Source organism: Canis aureus, chromosome 32 (genome assembly GCF_053574225.1).
Source record: "Canis aureus isolate CA01 chromosome 32, VMU_Caureus_v.1.0, whole genome shotgun sequence".
Taxonomy (NCBI): domain Eukaryota; kingdom Metazoa; phylum Chordata; class Mammalia; order Carnivora; family Canidae; genus Canis; species Canis aureus.
In genome coordinates, this window is record NC_135642.1 from 24,659,851 (window position 1) to 24,677,137 (window position 17,287).

General features: G+C 34.4%; 1 protein-coding gene across 7 annotated transcripts in view; it reads left to right on the forward strand.

Moving 5' to 3' along the window:
- The window catches only part of UNC13C (unc-13 homolog C), a 586,284-nt gene that overhangs the window by 391,215 nt on the left and 177,782 nt on the right, over positions 1 to 17,287 (forward strand). For all 7 annotated transcript variants that reach the window (XM_077881171.1, XM_077881173.1, XM_077881169.1 and 4 more), the window contains one exon: positions 5,157 to 5,242. In XM_077881171.1, coding sequence (XP_077737297.1) covers positions 5,157 to 5,242 — 86 coding nt within the window. The remainder of the gene's footprint in view (positions 1 to 5,156; positions 5,243 to 17,287) is intronic.

Genomic DNA, 17,287 nt, shown 5'->3' on the forward strand with positions numbered 1-17,287 from the left:
GTTGTCTGTACATATAAGCATTAATATTGATTTAATGTTTATTATGCACATATTAAATATATATAAATTGTATTTGTTTTGCAATATATTGATCGTATTATGTATACTTACTTGTAATTTGCTTTGTTATGTAACACTGCCTGATAGGCATCTTTTTGTGTCAATACAAGTAAATCTATCCTGTTCTTTTTGATAGTTGCATATTATTCTGTGATTTCATATAACATCAGGATGATGTAGCCCAGAGAGGGGACTCCTGGAATACAGGACAGAAGGGAATGGGAGTAACAAGGTATTGGAATTGCATGAGCATTGGAAGCCCATAGAGTGTCATTAGAAGACCTTTAAAAAACAGGCTCGAAGTCCTAATTTTTTTTTTACCATATATTTTTTTAATTTGTATTTATTTATGATAGTCACACACAGAGAGAGAGAGAGAGAAAGAGAGAGAGGTAGAGACATAGGCAGAGAAGGAGCAGGCTCCATGCACCGGGAGCCCGACGTAGGATTTGATCCCGGGTCTCCAGGATCACGCCCCGGGCCAAAGGCAGGTGCTAAACCGCTGCGCCACCCAGGGATCCCTTTTTTACCATATTTTAATGTTTTCTAATCTCAAATTTTTTCAGTTAAAAATGTTCACTATTTTATGAAAATTTCATTATTATAAAGGTTTAAATATCTCTTTTCCTATGTTTTTTAAGCTTTTGTGTTCCTCTTTTTAAAGCAACCATTCATTCCATTAGCCATTTTTTCTAATATTCATCTTTTTCCTGTTGATTTGTAACAGTTTCTTTTATATTAATACAATCCCTTTGCTTTTTATATATATTGTATATGTTTTCCTAGTGTGTTGTTTTTATTTTAAATGGTGGCTTAGTTTGGTTTAGGTTTTGCCATGTTGAAGATTTAATACTAGTGATAAGATCCTTTAACCCACAGTTTTTCAGGAATGAAAATTACACTTGACATTGATGGATTATGCAACTGAGAAAGTCTTGAGATAAACAGCTAATTTTTAGATTTCTTGTTTTGAAGTAATCTCATTAAAGCATCCATATTAAAGGAAAAAATATTTTAGGATACGTTTGGAGTCTTTTTTTTTCTGGTAATTACAACCATTAACTGGGTTACAGAGCTTATCTCTTCCATCAATTGATATTTTTTTTATCTCAGTGAATTTCTTATGATATACACATGTGTTTACTAGGAAAGCATGTTGGATATGTGATGACCCTCTCCCTCAGAAGCATTAACTAGTTTAGAAATTGATGAAATAAAAACCACATAGTTATATAACTAATCAGCATTAAGATATAAAATATGTTTATTACCCCAAAAGTTTCTTCATACTCCTTTATAATCAACTGTTCTTCACACAAGCCACTGGCAACTGCTGATATATTTTCTGCTGCTTTTTGTCTTTTCAATGTATTGGAATCATGGTACGTAGGCTTTCAAATCCAATTTCTTTCATTCAGCATTATTCATTGAGTACTCATCTGCATTGTTACATGTATTGATATTTTATCCCTTTTTATTGCTTGTTAAATTACATTCTGTGAATCTATGAATCTATTCCTGCTGATTTATCCATTCATCAGTTGAAGGACATTGATGTTTGCAGTTTTTGGTGATTAAGAATTAAGCAACATGTACAATTTTTGCTATAAATATAGTTTCATTTCTCTTGGATATATACCTAGGGGGGACTGCTGGTTAAATGTAAGTTTAACTTTATAAGAAATTGCCAAATTGCTTTCCAGTCTGATTCTAACATTTTCTCAGCCAAAAATGTATGAGCACTCTAGCTCTCTGCAACCTTGCTAGCCCTTGGTATTGTCAGGATTTGTTTTGTTTCATTTTGTTTTTAAGCTGTTCTAGTAGACGTATAGTGGTATCACATTATAGTTTTAATTTGAAAGTACCTAATGGTAATGTTGAACACATTTTCACATGCTTATTTTTCATCTAATTATCTTCCTTGCTGAAGTGTCATTCAGATTCTTTGCCCGCTTTTGAATTTGGTAATTTTTTTTGTTATAGAGATTAGGGAATAATTTATATATCCTCGGTAAAATTCCTTTATCAGATATGTGTTTTGCAAGCTGTTTGCTCCTATATATGTTATCATTTTCTCAACAGTACTTTTGAAAAACAGATTTTAATTTTCATAAGGTCCAGTTTATCAGTATTTTATAATTTGAACTTTTTTGCATCACATCTAAGCAACCATTGCCTAATACAAAATCATAAAGATTTGCTACCATGTTTTGTTTTAGAAGGTTTTATAGTTTAAGGTTTTATATTTAGGTATGTAATCCATTTTGAGTTAATTTTTATATTTTGTAAAGTATGGGTCAATGTCTATTTTTTTGCGTATGATTACCAAATTAGTCTAGGATAATTTGTTGAAAGCTACCATTTCCCCCATTGAATCAGTGGGACATCTTACTGAAAATTAACTAACCTTGAATTTGAAGATGCATCATCTTAATTACTATATCTTATAGTAAGCTATGAACACAGGTGATGTAATGCTTTAGCTTTTTTTTTCTTTTAACAACACTTTTCTTCATCTTTTGCTTTACCATGTAAATTTTAGAATCACTTTGTCAGGTTCCACCAAAAAAGAATCCTACTGAAATTCTGATTGAGATTCATTGAATCTTTAAATCAACTAGGGAAAATTTGACATACTAAGAATACTGAGTATATCCATTCACAAGTACAATATATTTTATTTTCATTTATTTAGGGGTTTTTTTGGTATCTCTCAGTACTTTGTAGTTTGCTTCATATAAATCTTGTACATATTTTCTCAGATTTATACCTAAGTATTTTATAGCTTCTGGTGCTATTATGAATGATACTATTATTTAAATTTCAAACTCCAATGGTTCATTGCTAGTGTATAGAAATACAATTATTTTGTATATTGACTTCATATTCCATGACCCTGCTGGACCAAGTTAGTGGCTTAATTTTTAGTTTTTAGGTTTTTTTTTTTTTTCCCTGAGGATTCCCTACATAAATAATTGTCTGCAAATAGAATTTTATTCCTTCTTTTGCTATCTATATGCCCCGTCTTATTTGTTTTTCTTGTCTTTTCTTAATCTCTAGGAATGCCAGTATAATGCCTAATAGGAGTAGTGATATAAATATAACTACTATGATCCCGGACTTAGTATGAGACCATTAAGTATAATGTTAGTTGTAGGTTTTTGTACATTCTCTTTGTAAGGTTGACTACCCTCTAACTTCTAGTTTTCAGAGTTTTTATTTGTTTGTTTATCATGAATGAATGTTAAGCTTTGTCAGATACTTATTCTGTGCCTACTGAGATGACAACAAGTTTTTCTCTTTTTGTCCATTAATACAATAAATTACACTGCTTCATTTTTGAATATTGAACCAACATTGCATTTTTGGGATAACTCTCTCTTGATCATGATGTATAATCCTTTTTATATATTGTAGGATCTTATTTGCCATTTTTATTGAGGAATTTTTCAACTGTTTTTATGAGAGATATTCAGTTTTCTTTTTACATAATGTCTGTGTTTTTCCAATATCAGATCATTATAAAGTGACTTAATATGTTCTTTATTCCTGATTTAAAAATTAAAATAACCAATTTCCTCCTTTTATGAGCTTAAAGCCCTCTCGTTATGTTCTATCACTTATAATTTTGTTGCTACATAATTGTTACATAAAAATTAATATGCTACATATTGTGTAATATTAGTGGCTATCCACAATGAAAACTGTTGAAATAAATTGCTTGCCTAAGGTTATTTTTATATCCATAGAGTAAACTTTAATATTGAAAACTAATTTGCATATATTCGGCTTATATTAATTTTCCCATCATAGAAAGTATTCTGAGTTTAAATACTTGATAAATGTACAGATTCTGCATTTAAGCTTTGAAATATCAATTGACATTATTAGACAAATTGATGGCAGTTGGTAAGGGATATCTGATGAAACACTTGCTTTCAGTGAAAAGTTGGGCTAGAATAGTTTTTTTCTGTGTCAGTGTTTTGTTTTTCTTACTTGAGGTCATATTGAGGTCCTGTTAATTAGGCAACACTTCCTACTGCATTCAGAATTGTATTACTCTTTTTTTGATATAAACTCAAAAATATAAAAGAATGTGAGAGCTATTTTTGTTTCTTAACATATTTTAGTATATATTATTTTTTGTATATATGTATATATTAAATATTTGTTAGAACAGAAAATGCTTTCAGTCTTAACATAAAGTTAAGACAACCCTCTGCCATCAAAATGCTTCAGTTGTTCTTTCTGAGGATTTAGATTCCTTAAAAATGTGGAACTGGTACAGTTCTGAAAGTCCTAAATTTATTGTGTGTAAAAGTAAGGCTGATTCATGTTTTTCAAAATGTATCACCGGAGTGATAGATAACCTGTAGCAATGTTTTTGGTTATTGGCATGTGGTATTTTCAGTATAATGAAAAGACTTAGTCATTGTATCCATTGGGTTTATATTACTAGGAGACTTATCCTAAGACTGAAAACACATACAAACAGAATGCATATTTAGTAGCAGTAGGAATCTTAATCCTAAAGTTTATTTGATCTAAAACACAGACATGCTCGGGATTTCTCGAGTCTTGATTAATGGGTCCTCAGTGGGCCATTTTACCAGGGCAGTGAGGAGCCTTCTCAAAAAGTTTATTTTAAGCAAATAAAGAATGGAAGCACTCAAGTGTGCTTTAAGGAAAATGGCTAACAGATGAATGTAAGGTGTTGTTTTGGGTATTACCTGGTGTCTGGTACTCAGAGTATTATGCTCTATCTTCAAAATTGAGATATATGAAAATAGAGTGCTTGGTAAAACTAAAGGGACTCTTTAGAACAAATGCATAGCCTAAGACATCCATCAGAAGCCCCAGGTATCACTACTTCAGATTCATGTTAGGGTATCTATTTTCCCAGCACCAAATAACTGTGTTTATTTCCACACTCTGGTACGTAGCTTTTCCTCTACCTGTGAAAGTCTATGAAGAAAAATCTAATAAATAAAAGTATGAACTATATAACAATTACTGTGGCATATATGTCAAGCGACATATTTCATTTTTTAGGCACATTTCTCATTTTGATGTACTAATATATATGTTTGTTTTAGATTTCCTCAAGAACTGAACATGGGAAAAATAAGTGCTGAAATTATGTGGACCCTTTTTGCTCAAGATATGAAATATGCACTGGAAGGTAATTATAAATATCCATATGTCTTAGAACACGTGTTTTAGGTAAATTGTGATTTTTTTTGTTCTTGATTTTAAATGTAAAGAATTGATGCATTAAAATGCTGTGATTAATTCTAAAATTTATTTCCACATTGTCGGCAAATAGACGTCTCTGAGTATATAAAAGCCCTAAAAAACATACATGTTTAATCAAATCATCTAAGTTGCACGATCATAAGTATTTCACTCATAGTATAATACTCAGATGTATGCGTACCATATGGCAGTTCATTTACCAAAGCAAGCCATATTGAAGCGTGAGTAACTAATATTAGTCCAGAAATTTGTCTACATAGAGTTGAAAATTGTATCCATGGCTATGAAAGTTAAAATCTGACCAAAGTTTTCAAAAAGACAATGGCAAGGCTCTTTGCCAGAAACTTTGTTCTCAATAAGTCCAAATCTCATCAGGGAAATAGAGATCTTAAAATAGAACTCTAGGGGCACCTGGGTTGCTCAGTAGATTAATTTTATAACTCTTTTGGTTTGGGCTCAGGTCATGATCTCAGGGTGGTGAGATCCAGCCCCCTATCCAGAGTGGTCAGCTGTGCACTCCGCATGGGGTCTGCATGGGATTCTTTCCCCATTCCTCTCACTCCCTTTGGGCTCCTCTCCCTGCTCACATGCATGCATGCATGTGAGTGCACACATTCTCTCTCTCTCTCCAAATAAATAAATAAATAAATAAATACACATATACATATATACATATGTATATATATTTAAGATATATATCTTAAATAATCTTTAAAAAATAAAATAGAATTCTAAGTTAAAATATTTTGTCAAATATCCTTTGAGCTCTCACATTGTTTAGCGTTAGAGAAGCAGAAGCCAGCCTAGGTTTCCTGTCCTCTAGCAACTTACAGTCTAGAGGAAAACTTTCTTTCCATTTGTTCAACAATATATATTGAGCCCCTAAATGCTAAATATCCATCCTTGTACTCAGGGTGGAGGATAGAGCAGTGAACAAGATGTCCATGGTCCCTGCCCTCAACAAAATTATGGAGGGAAGCCACAGTTGATATGAGGTGATTGAGGTTAATGATAATAGAATGTCTGGAGGAAAAGCATCTAACTCAGATTTGGGACAGGAGGACAATGCAGACTTTCTAGAGGAACTTCCTCTGAAAAAGTGTTATTATTCTGACAAAGATCTGAAGTACAAGTAGGAGTTAGTTCTGGGAAGAGATGAGCAAGAAGCATCTTTGTGCTGTCCTGGCAGAGGACAGAGCATTGGCGATTAGAGTGAGCACAAGGTACATTTGAGAAAAGTGCAGGCAGTCCTGTGAGCAAGAGGTAGCAAGAAGAGAGGCTGGAGAAATTGTCAGGGACCAGCATGCAGGACCTGGTGGGCCATGGTGAGGAGTTTGACTCTCTGCTAAGAAAACAAGAAACAGGGATGCCTGGGTGGCTCAGTGGTTGAGAGCTTGCCTTTGGCCCAGGGCGTGATCCTGGAGACCCAGGATCGAGTCCCACATCGGGGTCCTTGCATGGAGCCTGCTTCTCTCTCTGCATGTGTCTCTGCCTCTCTCCCTCTCTGTGTCTCTCCTGAATAAATAAATAAAATCTTAAAAAAAAAAAAAAAGAAAACAAGAAACAGTAAAGGGATTTCAGAGGTACATATCTTGTTCAGATTTGCAACTTAGAATAAGCATTTTGACTGTAATATGAAAATAGATTAATAGGTAAGACTGGTTCAGAGTTCGTGCTCATTGTATCACTGTTTTGTTTGTTTTACCGTTGCTAAAATGTAAACATCATGTATCAACCCCATTCTCTTTGGTTTTTTTTTTTTTTTTTTTGCCTCCCACCAACCACATCCTTTCACACCACTCTGCTTCAGTTCTCTCTCTGAAATCTAGGAGACTCTTAAGTCAAATGGCAAGCACCAGTACACTAGGCCAATACGTTTCTTCAACTAGCATGTGCTCCCTTGGTTCTATTCCTTACACTCCCCCATCCTTCTCAAATGTCTTTCTGGCATCTCAAACTTTATAAAATCGACAAAGAATTCTTAATTTCCCCTGTCAAAACCCACTTCTTCCTCCTGCACATATTGCAGTACTGACGTGACCATTTATCCAGTTGCTCAAGTCAAACATGTATGGTTTTTGTGGATTCCTTTCTTTTCCACATCACATTTCTAAGTTCTTTGGGCTTTCCCACCAGCTGCCTTATTTCCTTGACTTCTCTTCCCAGCAGTCTTCAGCAGTAGCCATGTGGGGCTCAGTTTAGTGTCATTTCTTCTCAGGATCCAAAGTCACTGCCAGGAAAAACCTTATTACTTTAATCGGTTGTATAGCAAGCAATTACTATCTTTTATTTGTGTCTGTGAGTGTACATTTTATTGCTTCTGAACAGTCTGTCTTCTTCACCACAACGTAATTTTTTTGCCTATAGTGATACCTACAAAATAGAAACTACAGTAACTCCTTGTTAAATAAAGACTTTACTGGGGAATCCTAGCTCATTGGAGTAGGAAGCAGAGGAGGAGAGACTTCCACTTGTGATCTTTTACTGTGTGATGTTGAGAACATTCCAAGAAGTCAGCAACTTTGTGTGTCATCACTCTGACCTGTAACGTGAAACATTCACATTGGTTCAGAGGGGTGGGCAATGGACAGGGAGACTCCTGCCCACATTTTGGAAGAATCTGATTATTTTAAACCATTCCAAGGTGGCACTACTTTCCAGTACACATTTTATTTAGGCAAGTCCTCTCTTTGCTCATGTAGAAACATTTGTGTAACTAATGGATGTTTTATGTTACATTTATGTTACATTTACTTTTAAAAATAAGTAGTTACTTTAGAAAATTAAACATAGTATTTCTGTTAAGGAATTTAACCTCAAAAATTCAATATTTGTTCAAAACATCAAGGAAAATAGGAATGCTACAGATAAAGTGTCTATAACTTTGATTAGATGCTTACTGATTATAGATTAAAAATTTTGTATAAGCAGAGTATCCCAAAATGCTGAGATTGTATCATCAAAAATCAGATCCAAGATCAAGAGTTAATAATCTTGCAATTACCTTAGCTTTTTTTTGAGACAAGAGTCTCCTTTATAAATTTTATTTTTTAAATAGCAGTTTAATTAATTAATTAATTAATTTTAAATAGCAGTTTTAGTAATAAGTAATTCATATACCATACAGTTCAACCAACTTAAAGTGTACAACTCAATAGTTATTACATTTGCACATTCACACAGATTTTCAAGAAGGCATGATAAATATAGAAAGGGAGTAACATGGATTGCAGTTTATGATTTACGCATCTACTTCTTACACCAGAAGAGAAGACTTTTGAGTTCAAAGATTGTTTTCCTTCATCTTTGTACTTATTGAACCGTAATAGAAACTCACTATGTGTTTGTTTACTTGAAGTGAATTGCAAATGGGACAATCCTATAGATGGCACCTTGGAGACAAGGATAGAATACCTGCCATGTTCAAACTAAACATTTGTGGAATTGCAAGTTGGGAAGCAACAAGATATCTGAGTCTGGGAAACCTAACTTCAGAAAGCTTTATCATGCTCTGCAACCTTGGGCAATTATGCTCCTTCAAACCTTGATTTTCTTTCCTATGAAAAAGGCCATAGGAGTCCCCAGGTTGGTGAGAGGATTGCACAATATGTTAAATGTACTTTTCAAACAAAAGCACTATGCTAATGGGATGAGACTATCACTGTTTTTATATAAAGAGGAAAAGATCTGTCAAATTCTCAAAGCAGTCTCCTTCAGGGGTCATTTAAGGTTTAAACCCCTAGGAGAGTATTCATGTGAATCTACTCACTTTCTCTCCCTTCTTTCTTTTCAGTATTTCAGTCTAATAGGTGGCCTCAAGAAAAGTACTCTACCCTTTTAAAAAATGTGGCATGAATAATAATTACTAGAGAAAATGAGGACTAAGAATGCCTCATAGGTAGAGAGCATATACTTAAAACACTTATCTGGAAGGCTCTTTTGCACATTGATAGTAATGTCTGACTCTTCCTATTTGCCTTCTAGAACATTGTTAATATTGACTATGGAGTAATGCTTTGGACTGTTGATCTAGAAAGATTCTGTTATTACATAATTTGAGCTACATAGTTCGTCTTGTGACTAAAGTAACAGCCCAACTTGTGAAAGGCTGTGATGAAGTCAGGTCAGCAGAGAGGAGCCAGTTAGAACTTCAGGACTTGTAGCTCTTTGGAGCTTTTTGCTCTACTTCATGAACTTCATGAACTGCTATAAAAGAAGTAATCTAATTTAAAATGAAACAGCTTTTCCCAAACTTTACTCAATCTGTATGCGCCAACTTATTTTGTTAACATTTGACATTGGCCACCTTACAAGTGTGATAGTAATTCATTTGATCACATGGTGATAACTTACTGAATAAAACCAGCATAAATTTTACAAATTAAAAGAAGATGTACTTTATGTGGAAAAGGGAGCACAGGAAGGGAGAAAAATGTGAAACAGAGTTGGTTTATGGAATTTTTTCTAAATAATTTATTCTAAAAACTCTTGTAGTCTTTACTCTGGCAGGTACAAATGTAGGCTTTGCAGTAATTTAGACCAAGGTCTGAGTTCAGTCTTTGCTACTTTCCATTAACTTCTTGGCTCTTATTTTGTACAATTTATTAAACTCAACAAGCCTTACTTTCCACATGTATTAACAAGGGACAAAAATACCTACCTTATAAATTATTGTAAGGAGAAATAATAAGACAGAGAGAGATGGGTGTGAACGGGGATGATATCCTAGCACATAATAAATACTCAACAAATATTAGCCATTATGACAGATTTGAAGATTATAATTTAGTAAACAAGAACTTGGAAATGATTTATAATACCACCAAAATGTCTAGATGCCTATAAGTGACTAAAATGTTTAATTGGTTATTCCAGTTGACTGCAGACATTGAGCTTGTCATCTTGATATCCACAGAATTTGGTTGCCTGCCAATTCTCAAATCAGGACAGTCCTGTTCAGGGCACTTGATTGTGTAACATATGTCTGTGTCTTCAAAGTCTTCATTATGAGCAAACCCTGCTAGGCCTCAAGATAGCAGCCAGATGGTAGACTGGGTCCACAAGGATTCAGGTGGTTTCTAATTAATAGTTCTGTAAGAGTGTTTGGGATTCTTTTAAACACTGATTCTTAAATTGGGATTTGTGGCTGATCTTCAAGTCCTATCCTGAAATGGCATCCACATTGAGGAAGGGGTGGGATGGGAGACAGGTGTCTAAGGCATTTGTCACATTCTTAAATGAATCTTTGAATAGAAAAACAGTCAGTGAAAATCAATTGGTGAAAAATTAGTTTTACTTTAATCACTTAGGCCAAGATAAAATTAATTACAATATGTAACACACAATTGTCTTTCACCTAGCATTAGTAAAGTCTCCCATATCAGTGCTCCTCAAGCTTTAGTTTCCCCACTTGTCTCCTGGTAATCTTGCTAAAACATGGATTGAATAGATTTTGGGGGGAGATAGTATACTTTTAATTTTTAAGAAAATCCGAGATGATACCAGGCAGCTGGTTGGTGCACCACCTACTGAGTATAGCAAGGCTTCAATGCTGTTGTTGAAGTAACATGCTTTCTGAACAGTTTGCCTTTTTATGACTGATCTTTGTTGTCTGCTATTTAGTTATCATGTTGGACCTCACCAATAGAAGAAAATTCTCAGACTGCTTTTGTAGTTTTTCAACATACCATCATCCTAGTAAACACATCTATGGCCATTAATTTTTCTTCACACTTTCCCTGTGCTATCTAATCTTAACTTATAATTCAAATATTTTTATATTAAATATCTTTGAGTGTTCTTCACTCTCTTCATATTTATTGTTTAGGTCTTCTCTCAAAGAAGTATGATCTCTCTCTATTGCTCGTCACCCAAATGCAGGTGTCAGGCCACCCTGATGTTTAAGAACATTGTTCTTGAAGTTGTAACCACAAAGAAAATGAGAACACGAGGGCGTGGTTACCTCTTCACCCATCTTATTGACTACCTTGCCCACACCAACAGAATTGACTTATTGCCCCATCAATTTCTCTAGCGTCATTTAAAGTATTCTCATACTTAATGTCTTTCTGATCTATCTCATACTTGGTCTAGCTCAAATTATTTCACACTTGTCATCTTTCTGGTCTACTGGTCAGCAAATTGCTGATTTTCAAGTCTGCCCTCACAAATCACTAGTTGTAAATTGATTTCAGTCCTCATTTTTTAGTAAACAAGAGTAGTTTTTTACTAATTTCTACAATGAACAAAAACTCCCATGAGTAACAGGAATGTTGGTGTTTCTTAACAAGAAGGGATGGCAGGTGGCTTTCCCTCACCCTAATATGAATTACCAGTATTCCAGAAACAGACAACTTTTCAGTGATTCAAAGAAGTAGTACAGTATATATTTGTGAAAGTATTAGCTTTTAATGGATAATGTCTTGTACCTGAAAATAAAATTTCTATCCTGTATTTCATATGACTAATAAGTTATTTTCCTATTCTAAAAGCTGTTAAGATTTAGGTACTCTGACAATGACTACTGGAATACCACAGAGACAGTTAAACAGTGCTTGAGGACACTTTTACTTTCCTTATATTATAAAATAGCATAGTAATCATTCTAGGTACCTAAACTAAATATTGGGAAGTCATGGTCGACTTCTTTCTTTCCTCAGCATCCAATTAGCAAATATATAGTATAAGCTCTCTATCTAAATTCTCCTCCATAATTTTCTGTTTCTTACTATTGTCCTTGTTTGGACATACATCTTTCCTGCTACCTTCATCGATAGGGTTCTTCCTTTGTATATGTTTCCTTGACCACTGGATAAAATCCAAATTTCTTAGCATAGCCTGGACTGGTACCTTACTCTCCTTTCTGTATCTAATTTTAGTCCTAGTGTTTAGTACCTTCCCCATACATAGACTATATGCTCTAGCTTATTCCAACTATTTGACATTTCTCTGAAATCTTCTTATAAGTTTCTGTCTCAGGGCAATGTGCATAATGCCCCCGTCACTGCTCAAGCTTTTCTCTACTTGCTATCCCTAGCAAAGACTCATGTATTCTTCAAAGTTTAATTCAAAGTTATTTCTTACATTAAGTTTTTCCTGAGATTCTCGGAGAGAAATAAGTACTTCGTCCCTATTCTCCCATAATACTTTCTATTATAACATTTGTTCTTCTGTTACACTTCACAAATCTATCATTCACTATACCTTGAACTCTTACTCAACTTTGTTCAAATCTCTCAGCTCTTCCCTTTCTTTGACACTTAATACAAATGCTCTGAACCAATGAATGCATATATAAATATATACCTATGTTTACATACAGGCAAAAGAATAGCTATGTTTCATTCCCATTTTTTAGTATGTGTGCTGCTGAAGCGAGCACAATATATGTTTAATTCCCAAATGTTCATTTCCAGCCACAATTCAGTATAATCACACAAATCTGATGCAATCACTTACACAAAGGAGAACATTTCCCAAAAATTATTTTCACCACATGTTGTGGTTTTAGCAGTTCTACGAAGTATTTAATAATTATAAATGTGAAAAAAGCCCTAAATACTTCATTTACCTACAGAAATTCAGTATATGTATGTGTGTGTATTGCCCATGCATGTGTTTGAATGTTAAGGGAAGATTGTATGTTTACAATGACATTCAAGCTATACTTCCATGATAAATTGTAAAATATTTCTTGCAGTCATACTCTGTTTATTAGCCCCACCTTCATTTTTGTGACATCTTCCTAATTTTGGAATTCCAAATCTAGATTAACAGACAACAAATGAAAAAACTACAACAAATGATCACTAATTCTTGATGTTCATTACTGCAAAGACACAGTTCTATTCATTTAAATTTTCAGTGGCAGTTCACATGACTCACCCCAAAACAGAGATTGGATTTTTGGATTAATATATCAGTTTAGATGGAGCAGTTTGAGATATCATGTGTTATATTTGCCCTTCAATTCCCCTAAATAAAGGCAAGAACAAAATACATTATATGTTATGTTTTTCTCCACTCCCCCAAATAAGGGCAAGAACAAAGTGTATTTATTGGTATTTAAGTTCTGGATTCACTAGGGAAGTTGTTCTCAAAATATGGGGCCCAGCAGTCTGTTTTTTAAATAAGACCTCTAGGTGATTCTGATGCATGCTACAGTTTGAGACTATCATTTTTTTTTATGAGAAAGAAGAATAGGAGAAAAATTAAAATAACAGTAAAAAGGAGAAGAGAATTAAAAAAAAATAATTCTCAAGGAAGTGGAAGGAGAAAGTCCAAGTCAAATTCATTAGCTAAAACTCAATAGGAGAAAAGTGACATGGAAGATATGGATAATTTAGCCAAGAAGGCATAGCAAAATGAACCTCTATTATAAACAAATGAAAAACTTGCTTATTTTGTTTAATCTCCTATCCAAAAGAAAAATAGAAACACATATTACATTCATGGCAAGCCTTTCTTCTTTCTTTCTTTCTTTCTTTCTTTCTTTCTTTCTTTCTTTCTTTCTTTCTTTCTTTCTTTCTTCTTTCTTTCTTTCTTTCTTTCTTTTTTCTTTCTTTCTTTCTTTCTTTCTTTCTTTCTTTCTTTCTTTCTTTCTTTCTTTCTTTCTTTCACTTGGAGTCATATTCCAATAAGAGCAAATAAATTTCCTCTAATATTTACATCTTTATTACTTTGCATAGAACAAAACTCAGTGCATTTTGAAATAGTTCATGCTTTCAGGAAACACATTACAATTAAAAATTGAGAGGAGTGGGAATGGGAAATAAATCCTTCTTACAAGGTAAGCTGGGAGTAGCCACGTGGGCACAAATATAAAAGGAAATAAAATGGAAACTGGAAATGTTCTTATAAACCCCTTGCTTTTACCTTCTAAATGTAGTATTTCTCAGACATTTTGGAATTATCCCCTATCAATGTTCAAATGACCTAAACTGGGAAGCAAGGAGCCCCTTTCACACCTACAGTAAATGCATTTCAGTTTCCTCTTCTCTGGTTAGCACCCTCTCCCCCAACGATTAAGTTGTAACTACGTGTTTTGTATTTCTGGAGAAGACCGAGAGTGTAAACTGTATGTGTAATTAATCTAGAACATGCTGACTGAAATATTTAGCTTCAAAATAACAAGAAAGAAAAATAGGCATTCAGGAGTGTTTGTAATGCTATTATTCATCTTAACCTTTAACCGTCTACTAACTTGCCTTATAATCTCTTTCAGTAAAAGGTAATTAAAATATGTTGACCTGAGTAATATACTGAGTTCCTTTGATAGAAATGAGTATTAGAGTAAAACCTAATTAAATGGTCCACCACTTTCTCTGGGTTCCTAATTCTCCAACTCAAAAAGTAATCACATAGCAAAAACAGGTCTAAAGTAACTTAGACTGTGGTGTGGCCTCACTAGCCACACAAGTGGATTCATTTGCCAAATGCACCCCACGTGTGCTCTGAAATTAAGTTCAGTAGCTGTTAAGTCTTTTAACTTTAGTAAAATCCTGGGTAAATGGAAATGATTCCCCAAAAGCCCAGTGACTGTTTTTTATTTTTTAGAATGAACAGATGGAACATCACCAGTTCAGGTATTTTAAATTGTTACATAGCCATATGTAAGTAGCAATAAGGATCTCTCTCTACCCAGATGCAGGCTCCAATAAGAAAATTCTAGTAGTATTTCACTTAATCCTGTTATTTACTTGGTATTGAAATAAAGAACAGTCATCCACACTAACAATTCAGGGGTTCAAAGGGCAACCTGAGCTTTATCACATTTTTCTTACCGTAGTATTTGAATTTAAATTTTTTGCTGACTCAATTCAGGGTCTTGTCATGAGCATAGCTGCCCTCTAGCTGTTCAGATTGGTACAAGTTGACTCTTCTGATTTATTTCTTTTTTTAACTTCTGAATGTAAGTCCTCAGAAAAAATATAAGGCAAAACACTGGGTTCTCTTTCCCTCATAGAGCACTACTACTTCACTAGCTAATCATTTATTTATATATTAGATGAGTATAAAGAATAAAATGATCAGATCACCTGCAATAGCACCAAAATAGCAAAAGGGAAACTTTCAGGCAGTTATCTAAAAAATATAAAGCTTAGGATTAGTACATCAGTTATCTATTGCTGTGTAACAAATTGTCTTAAAACTGTGTATTAAGCCCCAAAATGTTTTAATATATATCCATGATTGAATACCACTACTCTTAATGTTAATTAAATTTTGATGGCCTTTGAGAATCTGATGAAATAGGCAGGCTCTATTAGCAAAAGATTCATGTAGCATATACCTACAAAATGTGCATATTTCCTTCCAGGAAAGAGTATATAAGTATATAAGTACCCCATTCGCAGACTTCCTCTGGCAACCTATGAACCTTTGCTTTGCTAGAGTACTGGTTTTCCTTGGATCAGCATCACTACCATCACCTGGGAGGGAAGTTGTTAGAAATGCAAACTCTCATGTCCCACCTAGACCTACTAAGTCAGAAACTCTAAGAAGAGGGTTCAGCAATCCCAGCTTTAACAAGACCTCAAAATGAAACCAGTATGTGCTAAAGTTTGAGAACCACTGCTCTAGAAGGCTGGTGTCTAGAAGCATTTGATCAACTAGTGACTGACCCAGGTTCACGGTTCTGGATAGATATCTCACTGTTCTTGTTTCATCATCATTTGAGTAGAAATTCTCTTTTGTTAAAACTTAATTCTTTGGGGAAAAAATGATCACTAAAATAAACCTGATCACTGGTATTCATTCAGGTATTCATTAAACCAAAATATATGCCATTTATTCAATAGATATACACTGAATGCTTGCTCTGTGTCAGGCATGCAAGGCTTGATATAACACACAAAATATGCAAGAGTCCTGACCACTGCCTCAAGGAACTTTTTTTTTAGGAATTTTTTACAGTAAGGAAATAATTACCCAAATAAATATATAATTAGAAAATTTAACCAGTGCTGTGAATGAAACATGTGCCTATGAGACATCTTGAATATACAGGTTAAAAATAAATGTCTAGGACTAAAACCTTGCTAATCAAATCCTATTCCTATCCTGTCCTTTCCCATTTCAGCAGAGGATGCCACCATCGTGTAGTGTTTGGACATCATCTTGGATTCCTTTCTCTTATTCTACCACCATCTCCAAACATACAAAATACACAAATTTGTAAATAAATGATAGCTGTTCTAGTTCCAAAACCTCTCTACCTCTCTACCTTTCTCCATCTCTACTACCTCCAACTAGTTGTAGCCACACACACACACTTTTGCTTTGATAGCTGTAATAGCTCCCTAAATGGTTTGCACACTTTCATTATGCTCATAGCTTCCAGACTGACCTGCACAAACTTAAAGATTTTATTTTTAGGGACACCTGGGTGGCTTAGTGGTTGAGCATCTGCCTTTGGCTCAGGGTGTGATCCCGGAGTCCTGGGATAGAGTCCCATCTCGAGCTTCCTGCATGGAGCCTGCTTCTCCCTCTGCCTGTATCTCTGCCTTTCTCTCTCCTTCTCTCTGTGCCTCTCATGAATAAGTAGATAAAATCTTTTAAGAAAGAGATTGTATTTTTATTTATTTATTCGTGAGAGACACAGAATGAGAGGCCAGACATAGGCAGAGGGAGAAGCAGGCTCCCTGTGGGGAGCCTAATGGGACTATCCCAGGACTCTGGGGTCACACCCTGAGCCAAAGGCAGATGCTCAACCACTGAGCCACCCAGGTATCCCACAAACTTAAATTAGATCAAGGCATTCTCTGGCATATAAAAGCTTCCCAAATCTGCCCCTTTCAATAGACCAAAATCCATTTTTTTTAATCATGGTTTCTAATGCACTATGTAATCTACCCATCCCTTCAACTTCATTTATTTACATTCTTCTCACTTATCTCTAGCCACACTGTCTTCATACCTAGACCTCAACTGGGCCACATTTTTTTGCACATCAGAACATTCATGCTTGTTC